This window comes from Poecilia reticulata, linkage group LG2 (genome assembly GCF_000633615.1).
Source record: "Poecilia reticulata strain Guanapo linkage group LG2, Guppy_female_1.0+MT, whole genome shotgun sequence".
Lineage (NCBI taxonomy): Eukaryota > Metazoa > Chordata > Actinopteri > Cyprinodontiformes > Poeciliidae > Poecilia > Poecilia reticulata.
The window spans coordinates 32,997,414-33,015,266 of NC_024332.1; the positions used below are offsets into that span (position 1 = coordinate 32,997,414).

Sequence of the window (17,853 nt, forward strand, 5' to 3'; positions counted from 1 at the left end):
AATTACTGGTGTTCCAGCATCTTTCAGTTTATGGAAGGCTTGAGTTTGTTGGTTATACTCACAAAGTTTTGTTTTTTTTCATTGGAGGGTGACACTCTGGATTAGATGATAAAAGCATCAATCCAAAAAGTTATGCAAGAGTGGTCAAATATCCACCAAAAAAAATTAACAAGTGTGATTTTTCTGCAGCTTGCTAAGAGAAAATATTTATAGGWTTATGAGACTGTATGCATAAACTTGAATGCCTATTTTGGAACTTGTGTTTTAAAAGAAAAAAAAAGCTGATCACTCAATTCTTTATTTGAAAATAATTATACAGTATATTGTCATCCTACACTAAATAAGAAATGTTCAAACAAATAATTAAAAGTCCAAGATTATAATGTTAGATATGATGTTGATAAGGATATACAAAACTCTAAAAGGAGCTTTGTCAAATTGTGAAACAAAACCTGAGTTAAGTCAGTGAAAGATATTATTTAACAATAAAATCCATCACCAAGAGCATTGAAAACTGAAGCTAAAGCCATTTCCTCTGCATCAATTTATGAGACAAAAGTCTGCTGACAATAACAACAGCATGTGAAATATTCAACGAGATTCAATATTCAGTGGAAACAAAATGGGACAGAGGCACGATTAATCGCATCGCTTCCTTTAGAGTACTTCTGTGCATTGAGTCAAAATGTTTGCATGAGTGACCACGTCCTAAATTGTTCCAACTAATCTGATCTCTTAATTGGTGATAAAATATTGCACCGATAACTCATAGAATCGGAGTTACATAAAAGTGGGGCAAATAAGTTGTGGGACTTCAGCACAGATATTTTAGTACTTTGTCCTTGAAATGATTAGCTTTAACGATAGGAAATGGTAAAAAGTTTTCAGCCTCACCTATAGTAATGTTTTAAAAGTAATTTTTTTCTTGACCAAAAGTGAGACCCCCAAACAAGCAGAAGTCCAGGCTATGAAATGTTACTTATCAACACACACATAGAGCTAATCAGAGTAAAGAACCTGCATACCTAAAGACTACCTGTGCATTATCGTAAGCAGAGAACACAGATTTCCACTCCCAGCAGTAATTTCTTTAAAAAGAAAGATTTTACAACATGTAAGTTAAACATTCATTCTCTTATCAATGTACGTAAATCTGTTAAAGACTCCTGTTCATTTACAAATACATCAACATAATCAGTGAGTGCCTTTAATGATAATACTTTTAGCGAGATGTGGCAACGGACAACATATTGCTGAACAACTGAGCAGATTATTGAATATGAGCTTCATTAATCCAAACCATGTCTAAATGAAAACAGTGGTGGTGTTGGCATTGGTGGTGGCTGATGACATTTGGCTTAAGTTTGAGATGACTTTCCAAGTAAGCAGGACAAATATGACCTCCACTAGGTATTTAAAACTCAAGGATGATTTGAGGTGAAATGGGAGAGAAYGGGTTTGAGGATTTCATGTGTAGAAACTGAGAAGTTAAGAGCTGTTATACTGAGGCGTGAGTTATCAATGGAAACAGTTCATAGTCTCAGCTGATTTTAAAAAAAAGTATGTAAATAAAAWGTTTTAATTTGCTAACTTTGATATAAAAATGAGTTATTTTAATTCTTGGAATGTATTTATTGCTGAAGATACAAATGCAAAGAACATCCACAAGAACTATCTAATTAACCTTGGAGCTGGAAATTATTATTTTAATCTTTCAATCGTGAGTGACTSAGCAAAAATGCAAGAAAGGGAAATTATTTTGAATAATACTATTAAAAATGGTTGTTTCCAGTCTCATGTTTCCAGTAAAATCCATTTATCAGAATAAAGGGTACAACATTTTGCAGTGAGTTACAGTCAAGTAATACATTAGATATGTATTACAATTAGTTTTAAATTCTTATCTCCTGAAAATGTGGACTTGGGGTTTTTATGAGCTTAAACCATAATATCTATTATTTTTTTATCTTTCTTTTTTATAGATACGTGCTCTTTTTCTCCCTAAATCACTAAAATCTAAAACAGAAATCAAATCAGAAGGATATGTGAGCRTGTCCTAGGATTAGTGAAACATTTTGAAGAATGAAAGAAATGAATTATTAAAAAATAAAGTTATATTAACTATTAAATAGATTAATTTTAAATGAATTTCTCAGGTATGTGAGTGGTTTTCTTTGAGTAGTCAGGTTTTCTCCTACGTTACATAGACATGCAGGTACGTTTGACTTAAGTGAGGGAAAGGATCATTTTGTGTCCCTGTGTTGCCCCATAATGAATTGGATGCATGTCTAACTTTTAGGGACGGATGATAAACTCTATTACTTGATCTATGCAAACATGGACAATTTTAAACTGATTAACAAATGTAATAATTCATTATTAGCTCAATGTCAGTTTAATACCCTGGATCAAATAATGGGACACCCAAAAAGTTTATCCTGACCGCATGACAAGGCCATGAGCACCGAAAGTTAAATAAATTGCATAAGAGCACAGGCCATATATAAGCTGTGTACCACTAAAATAAAAATATTAAGAAACACAACAAACATAAGGAAGGGTATGATGCACTTTCGCCCAAAGATAGATGTTCTGTCTCCTGTCGTTAGCCAGAAGAACAACATAACATGAAGTTCCTCTACGACTTGGAAATATTGAAACAAATAGCAAAGTTAGTTGCAGCTTCTACTGCAAAGGATCTGGATAGAGTAGTCAAGAATCATGAATTTTGTGCTGACATCCAACCTCTAACAGGAAAATCCCCCAAAACCAGGTGCCAGGGTGACTAAAAGATGGTAGGACAGYTCCAACATCTGATGCGTGGACAGTTTTTGCCCACAGAGTCGTATGTTACTATGACCAAGTTTTTTCTGATGCATGGCTGCTAGTTTGTTGCATGCATCAAATAAGAATGGTTAATCAGGATGTTCAAGCTCATCCCCGCATGGATGAGCTTGAACAGAATATAGCAGGAACTGCAGATCACCAAGAAGGATTGTTTAAATTACAGATGAAAAGAGAAGTTGGGGTCATTATTTTGTTAATTTGTTCAGAATGTGGAGACTATCGCGAATTGACTCATGATTGAATCGAACTTTGAAATGCCTAAAGATTCAAAACCCTCCAAAGTTGAACTTTKCCTCTTACCGGCTGACTTCAGCTTTCTGACACCCTTAGCAAGATTAAACAGCTACAGAAAAGTGATGGATTTGATGCAGTCCTGATTGTTTAATGAGCGACAAATTTGTTCCATAATTTATGTATGACATCTATAGTTATTCTAAGAAGCAGATTATTGGAGAAGACAAAGAACTGTACAGATTCATCACTTTGTTCAGTTCATTACTGTGAAGACATTAATGCCCTGAAGGGTCTTCCTAATATTGTCCAAAACTAAATCTAATAAAACAAACACTATTTTTCACAACTTCAGGAATGTAATCGCTGATATTAACTTGTAACAGTTAAAATGCACATAGATGGTGGCCATTGCTCCACCAGGGATATTTATTATTTCCAAAACCTCTTCAGCTCTAAGATGCAATGGTTAGAAAAAAAAAAGAGAGAGAATATGAGTGGTAAAGCCCGAGCTCCAATTTAAATTCTGTGGTTGGATCTAAAACGAGCTGTGAATAAACAAATCAAACCTCATGAAACTGAAATGTTGCTTAGATTGGGCCGTAACTCTCCACTAGGAAGTAAGAGATTGATGAGGTAATACAGCGGAGGATTACTTCAGGTGACAGCCGCAAAAAGTGCTTCTTCAAATTGATTACGTTTGGTGCGTACTGTGTCACAGAGTACTCTTGTGTTCTGGCACATTTTTGTCAAATTAATAATGACAATCTCTAATACCTCATGACTTTTTGTTCATTCTCAACTGTACAACACAAAACTGAGAAGTAATCCCACTTCCTTCGGCAAGTGAATGCATCAAAAACCAGCACGTTCTTTTAATGGAGTTGATGGACTAAAGAAAACTGGAAATCAGCATCAGTCAGTAAAAGCCTGGTCACTGCATCTCTTTTACATAGTGCAAACCTCTTTACTACAGCACTTAAGCCCTGTATTATTATTCTGAGAATCACATCATCAAAGCAATGTGATGAACTGCACATATAAAATCTGACATGCCTATGATTAATAAACCCAGGAGCTCTTAAACATTCTGTCGAGAGTTATGCGATGTTTTGCTGCCACTGCCATTATTTACATTAATGGTATCAGTCATTAACCCTGGGCTTGGTGGAAACATGGAAATACTACATAAGAGGGTCTTGTAATATCAATGGTATTCTTTTAAAAACTCAGCCAAGAGCAACAGGTTGAAAGCTTATAAAAGATGTTGAAGTAGTCCAGTTTGCACACAAAAAATATATACTACTAGATCATGAAGCACACTGCATTTCTACTGTGTGGCTCAAGCATAGAAAGTCCTCTATGTTAACATCAGAACTCATGCACTTAACCACCAATATGAGAGTATATTCAGCCATTAGTCATTAATTTCATATCATAATACCAGAAGGTCTGAAGGCTTTTCAAGCAATAGGTTAAATGCATCAAAACAAGAACATGCCACAGCTATCGTTCCCCCTAACAACCTTTCATAAATGTGCAATGGAAATCTGGAGGACAAGCAAGTAAAATTCAACAAGAAAACAGCTCAAGTTGGAGCCTGAAGAAAAGCTACTAAAGCAAAAAAAAAAAAAGGAACAAGGCCAAACAACTGCAGCTAAGTCAGTGATTCACACTCTGGAAGAACAGTCAGAAGCAAAGCTGTCTGGATACTGCTGAGACTCTGATGCCATCCATGGAGATGATGGAAAGAACACCAGCACCAGCTACTATCCAAACAAAAGCTAATAAACATTAGGTAGTCTCTTATGATTAAAAAGTAAACTTTGCAGCAAGCAGAAGAGGAGCAGACTGAATACAGATAAGACTCCATGAGAACGTAATCCATAACACATGACAAAAAAACACCACCATGAGCTACGACTTTAGTCCAAAACTATTCATGTATTCATATACTTCTTTTCTTTTCTTTTTTTTTTTACATTAACATTGTATTATTCTCTTTTTGGAGATGCCTCTTCCATATCCTATTAGAATAAATCTAGATGCACAAGGAATTTGTCGAATTTTGGCTTGAACTGTTAAAATTAATGAAAAATAATGACAAAAATTCTAAATATGCAAACTTTGCTTGCTCCTATTTTTTATTTTTTTTACAGGGATGGTAACTATAAAAAAGAAAAACAGATTGCCAACAAAARAGATTTTTTGTAACAGATGTCATATGTCTTTCTAAAAAGCCCCAAAAAAGCAAGATGCTGCATCTACATTTTTATTGTCCCAATAACCATGTGTAACTTTAAAGGTAATTCAGTTTACAAATTYGTAACACTTAACTGTAAAGATTGAAATTGTTGGATCCTACTAATATAATTTACTCTCCAACATCTTTTTGAGTTAACATTGACTCAGGGCCTGCCTTTTATGTTCCTGTTATAACRTTTGCACGTCTGTCACAAAGCTGCAGGTGCTGTTATTTTAGGTGAAGATATGATCTGTCAGGTCTCATTTGGAAAATGTAGCACACACTGGTGATCATGGAGGTGAGGTGAGATTATGTTCTCCTCTGACTTTTATTCATAGCGTGACAACTCAAGAGTTCTTTCATTCTCCTATGTTTTGTTGTGTGCAAAGAGAAAGAAAGAGTCATAATTATTACTCTTTGCAGTCTCCAGGAGAAAAGGTTCCCATGTCACAATGTAAATATTTTCTCATTTGGCATCCAGTAGAAAGCGATGGTGAAACTCTGCTACATAAAAGTATTTTAGCTCATTTTTTTCGACAAGTGACACTGTTAGTTGCACAGCTTTTCTTTTTTTTTTCTTCTTGTAGACAGAAAGCAGGGTTCATAAATGCTTTATCTCATTCTTTCTCTGCTGTATCACCTGTTTTGGTGAGCTTTTAATGGCCCAGCACTGCCTCTGAGTGCTTTTCATAATTCAGACAGGATCATCACAAATAACAGGCGACATTGTTGAGGCAGCGAACTTATTTCATATTCAGCATCGCACATTTGCCTTATTCATTACTGAAACTGTGTAATGATTCCTATACCATAGAAACAAAAAAAAATATCTAAGTTTAGTGCATCGCTGCAATCCTGAATACTCAAGGAGAGGTTGCCATGGAAACAGAGTTACATTGGCCAGAAATGAGAGCGACGAAGGATTCAGACTTTCACTGTACATCAATTTTTAACTATAGATTGTTTCTACATCAGCATTTCCACCAACTTTCACACGACTGCAGCTGCTCTGAAGTTCAGATGTTTTGTTTTTTTTTTGGGAGAAAAGACATGAGAGCACATACATCTATGACAATAAAGACCTATTATTTAAAAATATGTGCTAATTACACTATTCACATTCCTGGAGATTTTCTCCAAGGGTCATTCAAAACAGGTTGAAACCCTTGTCTCTTACTTTTTTCAGGCCCATGAATCATTAAATCTGAATTAAATCACCAATTCCACAATTACAGATTTCATGATATTCTAAACCAAAGGTGTATTTAAATATCACTTTAATCATTGATATTAAATTAAGTTTTACTATAAATATATTTCTCAAATGGAACCTCATTTTCTTTTTTTTTTTACACTAGGAATACATACAACATTACAATATTATAATAAACATTACACATGCCATAAAAAGTACTTTAATAAATCAATCACTTTTACACTTCAGAAGCACTTATGATTATACACAACTTTATGATTATACAAAACTCCAACTTTTTAGCTCTGTCATCAGTAGTGATGCCCTTTGCAGTYRTGAAAAAAGCTGTATGAAAGAACCTCAATTTATTGTGGAAACTAATTGCCCTGCTTAACTAAATTATCAATTGTGAGTGATAAACTATATTTTTGTCTAATTGTCACAAGCCACACCCGGGCCAGCTGTAAAATCAAGAAAATAAATGAAACCTGTCAGACAATATCAAGTAGACTGAAAGATCTCAAAGAAKAACACATCACTTCCTGATCTAAAGAAATTCAAAAATAGATCAGAACYAAAGACAGTCTGGAGATGGTCTGAGYTCTGTCTAACGTTTTGGGGCTCCACAGTGGTGAGAACGTAGAGCAGTTATCAACCTTTCCTGGAGCTGCTCGGTGGTAGTTGTTGTCACAAAGATTGAGCCATAAACATYGCAGTGTAGGGGTCAATAACTTTTTCACAAAGGATTGTTTTGAATAATTATAATCACAAAAATKGTTTATTTGGGTATTCTTCTTGTTTCGCCTCAGCTGAAACACTGAGTTCCTTTAAATYGAGTCTTAAAAACCACCTCTTTACCTTTGATCACTAGCAAGTGAAACATTAGACAACATGCTTGATATGTAACTGCTTGATGATTTTGATGATGACATTTGGCAAAAAGTAATTGCTTGTTTTATAAATGATGCCTGTATGATGCCACACTAATGTAAAACAGTTTGAATTACATTAATCTGGAATGTGAAATATAGAAATAAACTTGACTAGAATAGAAAAAAGTGAGACTGAAGAATGAAGAAAATGAGAGTGGTGAATAATATAAAAATAATAATAACCAAAATGTTATGATTATATCACTGAAAAGGTTTTTAGACAACAGTTGTAAATTACCCTAAATTTATGACACAAAAAAACACTAATTTATGGCAGTAATATCCGATAAAGAAGTAAACATTTGTGGCTCATTAAGAGGTCAGTGGTTAAGTTTTTGAATAATATTTGATAAAACTTTGTTTAAATCCACAAATGAACCCCTGACATGATGCGTAGTGGTAACAATAATATGCTCATGGGAAAAAAAATGTTTTAATATCTTTTCAAGCCATATTTATTTTTTTAATTCTTTATTCTATCTGAATTAATACTGACCTAAACGCATTTTGATAAATCAAAAACTCCACTCTGAACGTACGACACTGTGCAGTATAATTTAATAACATACACCTAGTTTCTCTAATATGTCTGGTCCCAGCAGAATGATACAGCATAAATACTGCATGGCCTGAGCTGCAGGGCCACGCTATGTGTCAGATCATACTCAGCCAGGATAAAACTTTAATAAAACTGCAATACATCCCCATCATGCATCTCTAGGACRCGCCTGCTTYGCTAATTACCATCCTCTCACATCTCCATATGCTGCATTTCCTCTGAAGTGGTCCGTTACAACTGTTATAACACTAAAGGAGCTCCGTGTGCGCCACTTTATTATCAACTGTGTCAAATAAACGATTGAATTTTAAAATGAGCGTATAGAGGAGTTTTACTCGYGCCATCACTAGTCTCGTGGAAATGAAATTCTGTAACTCCAAAGGGACCCTGAAAAGCAAATGATTGTGCCCTCCGAGAACAGCAGCCAGTGGTGTTCAGGCACAAACACAAGGAATGGATTTTTTTTTTTTTTTTTTTTTCTGATGAGAAAAAGAAATTGTACACAGCCAAGCACAGAACCCTGAAAAATCACATTTAAAATAAAAGGGAAAAAAATGGTTAGAATCGCACTGTGGGGTTCAAAAGTAAATTTTTTCCATTAAAATCTGAAACACTAATTTGTCCCTCTTTATTAATAGATGAAAATCACTCTCATTATTAGCTGCTTATTGTTATGTTTGCCTCAAAAATGAAAATCAATCAAATACGATAGTTTGCCCAGCTGAATTTGAGCAGTTAACACTCATGAAATGGCTCAATATTACCAATCAGATTTGTTGCAAAAGCACATAAAAAAATTTACAAAACACAACCTTCCTCTGTGTGCAGCAACATTTAGCGAAACAATCTCTGTCTCTGTTTGTCAGCAGTGCTGACCGTAGAACATGCTGTCGCCTACCTGTGGTCTCCACGATGCCTTCAAGTATCACCACGATTTCAAACTGCTCCGTTTGCATGGACCTTTGTGAGAGGTCGTAGAAGGGGCTTTTGGTGTCGATCACGTGGCAGATCGTGAGTGGCGAGACGAGGAAGAGCTGGTCAGCCCCAGTGCTGAAACCTACGTCCAGCTCCAGCTGATCCAGTGGAAGAAACTCGCCCTCAGGAGTCTGACGAGACTGAAGGAGAACGTAAACACCAGATGTTCAACATGAAGAAAGACAAGGAAAGATTTGTCTCACATAAATTGCAATAAAAGGAAATAAAATAGGTCAACATCTCAAGTGCAGATCCTAACTYGCTTAGTGTCTTGATTTRGTAAAAAATCCAAATAAGTTGGTTCTGAAAGCTAAAGCTCACGACAAGTCGGAGATGGGCCAAGACTGGAGTGGACYTCTAGCATATATAAAAAAAMCTCCAATCTCAAAAATAGTCAACCACTTTATGCAAAAGCTATTTTATTAATCTTTGAATGAAAGTCATGTTTGCATTCAACAATTAATCATAGAGAAGTTGATAGTCACTACACAGAAAATAGAGGTGTGAACTGGTGCAATACCAAAGATCCTCCTCTGTGAAACGCATTAAAAATTGACAATTTTTACACCCAACTTTTCAGATACAAAATGAAGCTTGTTGCATAACATTTTGCACTGACAATCCATCACTTTGTACCCCGCTTGGGATGTTTTGTAYCTATGTAATAACCAACACGGTCCAGAAATGTTGTGTTATGACTGAAAAGAAAAATGTTTAAACATAGTTATTTTGGTTTGATCAATCTGTCTGGACAAAAYCTTTACCATCTTAAAATGACTATAACCTCAAAAAYTTTTTACCTTCTTATGCTAACACAAATGTATTMTTTTTTAGCYCTTACGATGTTTGTATTGGAGTGCAATTTACAGAGAAGTCGATAAATATTTAAACAGGAAATTGATATAGGAGGCTATGATAATCAAACTGAAGGCACTTTAAGCCACCAGTCCTCAACTGCTTTAAGGACCATATTGCTGGTTTGTAGGAAAAGTGACAAGTTGGAGGAAGGGATTCACCTTTGGTAACCTTTTAAGAATGGTCAGACATAGTGGTGATGTTCCCAACAATAACAAAAATGTGAAGGGCCTGATGATAATCTCCTGTTTCCCTGCCAATGGCATATGTCAAGTGTCCCATCAGAAATAGACAAGTGGATCTGGTWAGTAAGGATAAAAATGAATAAAACAGCTTTTAGATCTTGGTCCCTCTAAATCTACTTGTTAGCCTCATAATTTTATATTCTGATCTCAATTTATACTAAATACAGAAGCTTTGTAATGTGAAGATTATACACTCACAGCATCAATTTGAGCCTGAATTTGATATCCAGTGAAAAAACTACATCTGAAAAAACTACATTCAGTCATTTACGCATTAGGTAATACTGTCTGAAACTCACTTTCTGTGCTAAACAAACACAAGTATAAATACATAAGGTTTTAAACTGYCTAAACATACTCCAAGTTAGAGTATTCTAAATTCCTCTAGAAATGTTCTAAGTGTACAATATTTTTCAACTATTATTGAAACTGTAACAAATATTAGTCATTGAAGATAAAGTTACAGAATTGTTTAGGATAATCCACACATGGGGATCATCTAATAAGAGAAACCATCACTAACAGCACATTGCAACTAATAATTCCTTTACACATTTTATAATCAGTGACGAATAAATGAGTCCAAGTTTAGCCTGTCTTTAAATCTCAGTTTACACGTGCCTCAATCTCAATTAAAAAATGCATTAACCTCTTTTGTTTTCAAAAACTGATTAATCTTTGATAAAGTTTTTTTTTTGTGTGTTTTGAGGAATGTCTGTATTTTAGATTCTGAGGTGACAAGGATTTTGCAGCAGATCAGAAACTGCAAGTCAGATGCCGCCTTGATTCTCATTAGAAACATGYGGCGAATGGAAAAATGTTCTTTGACTGTTGATACACTAAGCTCACAGCGTGAGTCTCTATTGAATTGACATCCAACAAAGCAATAGACATCTGGAGTTAAACTGTCAGGTGACTCTTTACTTCAGTTGCTCATTTACTTTCCCTTAAAGTTTTAAATGGTGTGGTACCCCTTCATTTAACGAAGGTCCTCCAGCCACATATTCCCAGAAGAGCTCTGAGATAATTTAGCAAGATGCTGAAAGTGCAGACTCGGTCAAAACTTTAAAACAAAAAAAGGGGGAGATTGGGCTTTTACAGTGACTAGATTCTTGAAAAAACCTGCAACATAATATTCGTACTGCAGGACTTTTTTTATGTTGGCTTTAATTCACGCTTACTATGGTCAATAAAACAGTTATTGGCTATAATAGCAGTGTAGCCAGGTGCCAAGTCAGCATCTCTATAAAGTTTACCAGCAGACAAAAGAGTAAATTGRTTCACTTGCTGTGRCAACTTCTTTCTGGATTCCAGGAAATATGTATTTAGWGCCTCTACACTCTAACTCCAGACCCTAACTCCACTATTGTCCAAAAAGGCCTTTGAGCCACTAATTATATCATATATCAATTATATCATATCTGGTATTATTCACCCTTGATCAGCTAAATGCATCTTTTGTTGCTTCTGGTTCAAGAGCACCTTAATATAAAGAATGTATAAGTTTATGCTCTATGATTCTCGAACCTCTCCCTAAGACATTTGACTGGGCTTTGCTTTGTTTAAAAACAAAAMACCCTTAAGGCTGTGGTTAATTCTATGACTTGGACGCATTTATTCCATACTTTTTCCATCCACTAAGCATTCCGTTATGAAGCCAGCTTCTTTAGAAATGAGCTCAAGTATCGACTTTGGATTTTCCTTACCTATGAGTCATTATAATCAAACTCTCACTTTAAATACATCGCTATGCATGTAGTGGACCTATCGCTACGCTATACAAGCTTCACTTGTTGAAATCGTTTTTCTGATTTTTAATTTGTAATAAATCATTTTTTTTAAAGTTAATTCAGTTAAAAAAATAAAGTTAATATCTAAAAGATTTATAAAATACTTGATACATTTAAAGCACTTGTATATTCATTTTGATTGTTATAACTTGAAAAAAAAAGAAAAACAACTTCTAACTTGACAGCTGCAGCAGCTACTGAAACCTTCCATGAAAAGGGTGAAACACAAAAAGGTTATTGCTGAAGAAGCTGGCTGTTCACAAAGTGTTGATTGCTAGTATCCTAATGGGAAGTTTAGTGGAAGGCAAAAGTGTAGCAGGAAAAGATCAACAGGCCCTAGTGGAACATTGGAGGATTTTGAAGCCAGGCCCATTAATGTACAGTATACTTTTCATTGGTTCTATAATATTGTAATATATTTTCATTAAATATAATCCATAGTCATCAAAATGAACAAAAATAAAATTTATTTGTAAAGAATCTATAGATTTCTTTGTTTTTTTGTTTGTTTGTTTGTTCTTTTAATTGTTGAACTGTTAACTTTTCAATGCTAGTGATGATTGWCATTTGAAAGATGTACATCCAAATTTATGACCTAAAAACTTTCCCTGAATGGATCTTTAGGCCWTTCTATATCGATTTCTTCCTTTTTATTTCCTCCCCCTCTGGTTCTTTCTTTCTTTCGTTTCTCTTAATTGTGAAATCATGAACRTTTGACGTGAGATTGCAGCAAACTATGAAATGTCGCTCCTTATAAAAGTACCACCACTTACTTTGAGCAATTTGCAGCGGATCTGTGCAGAGACCATATGGCTGTTACGCAAGTTTCCCACCCTGAACATAAGAGTGAGTTTCCCATCACGCATGGAGATCGCCGCATGCTCGCTGAACATCAGCGTCTCTGCCCTCTTCTTGGGCTGAGACATCTTGATGAACATGCAGCCGATCAGGAACGCGTCGACGATCGATCCGAGGATGGACTGGAACAGAAACAGAATGATCCCCTCGGGGCATTTGTCTGTAATGTATCTGTAGCCGTAGCCTATGGTGGCCTCGGTCTCTATGAAGAACAGGAAGGCAGAGGGAAAGTTGTACACGTTGGCCACACACGGAGTGTACTTGTCGTTGTGCGCTTTGTTGAGGTCTCCTCTGATGTAGGCGATGAGCCACCACATGGAGGCCATGAAGAGCCAAGCCACCGTGTAGGTGAGGATGAAGATGAACAAATTCCAGCGCCATTTCAAGTCTACCAGCGTGGTGAACAAGTCCGAGAGGTACCTGCTGGTCTCACCGCCCAGGTTCCCATGCTGGACGTTGCAACGTCCGTTCTTGTCCACAAAGCGTTGCCTCTTCTTCTTTTTCTCTGGGGGAGGCTGATTGAATCCGGACCCGCTGGAGGAGGTGGTCACTACCTGATAATCGTCCCCAAATTTCTTTCGAAGTGCAGACATACTACGATGACAGAAAGAAATACCAAAGGATTCAGTGTTCTTCAAAAAAAAAAAAAAAAAAAAGTCTGGTAGTTGCTGCAGCCGTGCGCAATGTCTCCTGTTTGGAAAAGTATGATGTCTTTACCCCTCCTGTTAGACTTCTACTGTCCTCTTTCTCCACACAGCACTGTTGCTACTCTCTATAGCCATGAAATCTTAATAATGCATGACTTGATAAGAAGCCATCAGAAATAAATAAATAAAAATTAAATAAATAGAGACTCTCAAGGATGAGGTATCCAAACGCGCCAGTCGCAGTCCAGGTTTTACAGCTTTATCAGTTACTGCGTCGTGAATCACTCATCTCTCTCCCCCTTGAAAGCTGAGGCTTTAACCGACTTGCTCAGGAGCCGCACTCGCAGTAAGTTTTCATTGGAAACTTAAATCCCCCCTCTCTCCCTGCGCTCTGTAAAACACAAATAATATAAACGTCTCTGCGTAATTATTCGATTCAATTAAACGAAACCTCCCTGCGCGCACTGGCGACTGCGTTGGAGATCATTCGGTTTCCCAGTCCTTTCCTTTGTGCTCTGCGCGCACATGAGATAAACTCCAGGCATAGGGTAAAAAAAAATATAGAGAGAGCTTGATGAGAAGAAGAAAAAGAGGAAGAAGAATAATATCACCGTCCCGCTGTCGTCATTTTTGGATGCTCGATCGCCAGGGCTCTTTTCCTGCAGCTTTTCCTTTCCTTCTTATGGGAACATCGACGGGTTTCTCATTGTTCCACTGATACAAAGATCCAACAGATGCTCCTTTTGGYTGCTTTCGTCCCTTTCTTTTGCTTCGATTTCTTTGCTCGGCTCCTGCGCACTTTTGCATATCCAGTGATGCGCCCACGGTTGCCTAGTGGTACCACATAGAGACACAGTTTGGAGGAAGGGAGAGAGAGGGATTGCCTCATTTAACAGTTTTATATATATATATATATATATATATATATAGCAAACATGTAAAATCCCACTGAAGCAGAATTGCTGAATGAACAGATCTCTGGCAGTTTGATATGTAATTATTTTTATTTTATTTTTTTACTTAAATAATCTTTTACATTATCTTGAAGGATAATCTTTTACACGTTAATTTCCAATGCCCTGCAAAAGTATGCACATCCCTTTAGCTTTTCCACAATTTGTTACTTCATTTAACCCTAACGTCACTGTGTTTTATTAGGATTAAATTTTTTAGACCACCATAAAAAAAAGCAGCAAATGTGGAAGGGAAGGGATAAAAAACAAAATAGTTTTTGAAAAGCAAATATGAAAAGTGTGGAGTCCATAAAACATGTTGAAAAATACGATTTAGTCTAATTGAACTGCTTAGTCTACATACAAAATGCTTATTATATTGAAAAACTAACACTGTACATCACACTGAAGGCACTATTAATACAATAAAACCATGGTGGTAGAAGCATCATGCTGGGGGGTATGCTTTTCTTGAATGGGGTGGGATGGCTGGCCAGAGCTAATCACAGGGCAACAATGAAGAAAATCGATTTAAAATGTGCAACAGATGGGAGATCTTCGTCAGCTGGATAACCACTCAGCAGAAACTACAGTGGGATGATTTAGATTAAAGCATGTGCATTATGTTTTATCTTTGCTGATTACTGTTTTTGCTCCTCCTTTAAGTCTTCCCCTCTCTGCCCAAAATATACTGAGGTGTAGTTCTAACTTGGAGTATGAATTCCTTTAAAAAAGTCACTGTAGCTCCTTATTTTCCTAATAAATACCTCCACAGTGAGCCAGTGCGAGTTATCGATCTTCCATTATTCAACAGGTTTCTCCACAAGTCACTGAAACCTGTTTACAGGTTATTCTTCTGGGTCACCTGTGTTAACATTCTCCAGTGACCCTGCTACTCTCCCAGAGGGGACTTCACTTTATTTTCCTGATATATCTACACATGTTCTGCAGGGAGGGTTTCTCACACTTAACACACACACACACACACTAAATAATGGCACTATTAGCTCCCAGGTGCACAAAAAAACCTGCAACTAGAATTACTCATCATATTACCAAGATTGTAWCCACGGAGGAATACACCCACACTGCCCAGGCTCACACACTGTGTCAAACACAGAAGGACAGGAGGAACAAAACAGCACCTCCTCTACAATAAATAGCTGATCTATCTCTTCTTYCTCTTTGTTTTTGCTCTCTATTTATTTTTTGCTGCATTGTGCAGAGGTTGAAAACAGCACAATTAACACTTTGTCGAGAACCCCCTGATGGGTGCAGTAGGAAATTTGCATTAAAAYCTAGTATTTATATCAGTTAAGTCATAAAGTGGATTTATTTAGTTCTTATTTGCATATTCAAAGTACAATTGGAAGAAAACAAAGCACATTTTGTTACAATTTTCTACATCTAAGTGTATCACCACCCGACAGAAAGGAAATTAAATGTTTACATATTTTATTCAAATAAYTAAAGGAAGATTAAATGTTTAGATTATGTATTGATTTCCTTTAAGCAATTTCCTTTAAGCAATAATTTATTCATCTACTAATTGAATTATTATCATGAATTGTTTTATGGTAGACTCAAAATGCAGACAGGACAGCATGATAAAACTCTTTCAAAATTGTTGTGGCTTTTGATTTTGGTGTGYCAAAATCAWAAGATTTTGGCACACCAAAGAGGCCATCCAGCTGCCTCTTTAAAAACTTTTTTTTTCTTTTTTCCTTTTTTCTTGTTTGTCATGATGTCCACCTCATCATTGTTATCTTTCATTTAAACAATTTATGTCCACTGCAGCTTGTTTATTTTCCAACCATTGCTGGATCCACTGTCTGAGCTCACCAGGATCAATATGCTGCTAAGTCAGGCTGGTTCCAGGCAAAAAAAAAAAAAAAAAGAAAAGAAAAGAAAAAACTACCTCCCTATTCACTTGCAGCTCCCCGCAGTTTATCACATCACATTTCTTGTCTAGTCTGAACCCAGCAAGCCTCACTGTATGAACGGTAGCTTCTAAAAACAGCGCTTTGGCCTGACATAACTGTTTCCAAATGAATGACTGCATGGCAGGACGGTGAGAAGTTGAGATGCCTCAGAGCGCTGTCTGTGCGGCTCTGTGATGCAGCCCTCTTGAGGGGAACAGACAGGAAATGATTTCCCTATCAGTCACTGGGCCATCATAATTGCCAGGTGAGCATTAGCTATCCCKCCTCTGCAAGACTCTGTGCTTTTATAATGAGCGCAGAGGGACACGGGTCATCTAATCTCTGCATGCTGGCCCTCATTAAGAGAAAGAGCCCATTTTTTATGTTTGCAGAGTGAAAACAAGGCTATTAGTTCAAACTGTCCAACAACCAGCCAACCAGCACTATGAGCAACACATTTTTAATTGCTGTATTTTCTAAATGTAGTCATAGAGACAAAAGGCTTTTTWAAAAAATGTTTTGTCAAAATTTCTTTTCTGCATAAATTTTTGACAAAAAAAAAAGTAAAGCAATAAACTTCATGAAACAGATGATTTAATGCATTGACTTGGCTTCAGTAAGTATTTCCTTATTGGGTCATTCGAAGCAAACGCTTCGGAAAAACAATGTTGAACTTGTTACATTTATTTGCTTTTTTTGAAAAATTAAAAACAACAAAAAACATCTAAATATGTTTACAGGCCATGTATTTATTGTGATTTACCAACCAGAATATGAAACTAAATCATTTTCATTGTTCACTTAGTTTCCTAACTCTTCAAATGAAGTTATCTGTGTGACAGCTATTTATTTTGAACTAAAGATTATTGAAAATGAAATGGCAACATTCTTTAAAATGTGAAAATAATAATGTACTTGCAGTTTAGATATTATTCCTACTTCGTTCCTACTTGTATCAGATTATAGAAAAAAAATATCTTTTCTGTCATTTAGAGTTCTTTCAACCCTTTGTAAAATTAATTTTTATAATTGACATATCTTTCTGTTTATTGAGTACTTTTAACAATAATGTTGAACTTTAAGTATTATCCAGGTTTAGCATGTTTTGCATCACACTTGATTCTTCAAGTGTTTATAATAATTTGTCATATATTTCCAAAAGAATAGAGATTGTATTCCTTGTGTGCGTGTGTGCGTGCGTGCGTGCGTGCGTGCGTGCGTGCGTACGTGCGTGCGTGTTTGCAGAAAGAGACTTCATTGATTAATACTTCAAGAATCAACTATTAACTTATTTTTTTGGACTGTAGGCACCGTAGACTAACAGCACTGTCCACCTATTGCTGCACACTGCTAGTCAGCTGTCTAACAAAGGGCAATTACACTTCTTTCTTGCTTCATTCAGTTACTCCAAAGAGCAGAAAGGCAAAAAGTATAATATTCTGAAAAACAAATGGAAACTAATCCTAAACTTTGCAGATGTTTATTTCACATTTCTGTTTCACTAAATTTATTAAAATAAAAATGTCAAATGCACTAAGGCTACTAAATAAACCATTTATTTTTGGGCATAAACAAAGCCCAATTATATGTTATTTATTT

At 36.0% G+C, this 17,853-nt stretch overlaps 1 protein-coding gene across 1 annotated transcript in view; it reads right to left on the reverse strand.

The window, feature by feature from the left end:
- Nucleotides 1–14,235, reverse strand: part of kcnj3a (potassium inwardly rectifying channel subfamily J member 3a) — a 44,319-nt gene extending 30,084 nt beyond the window's left edge. The window contains exons 1-2 of the mRNA XM_008403978.2: nucleotides 12,648–14,235; nucleotides 8,908–9,124 (exon numbers count right to left, since the gene is read on the reverse strand). Of these exons, the coding sequence (XP_008402200.1) occupies nucleotides 8,908–9,124; nucleotides 12,648–13,325 (895 nt within the window). The 5' untranslated portion in view covers nucleotides 13,326–14,235. The remainder of the gene's footprint in view (nucleotides 1–8,907; nucleotides 9,125–12,647) is intronic.
- Between the last annotated feature and the right edge of the window lie 3,618 nt (nucleotides 14,236–17,853).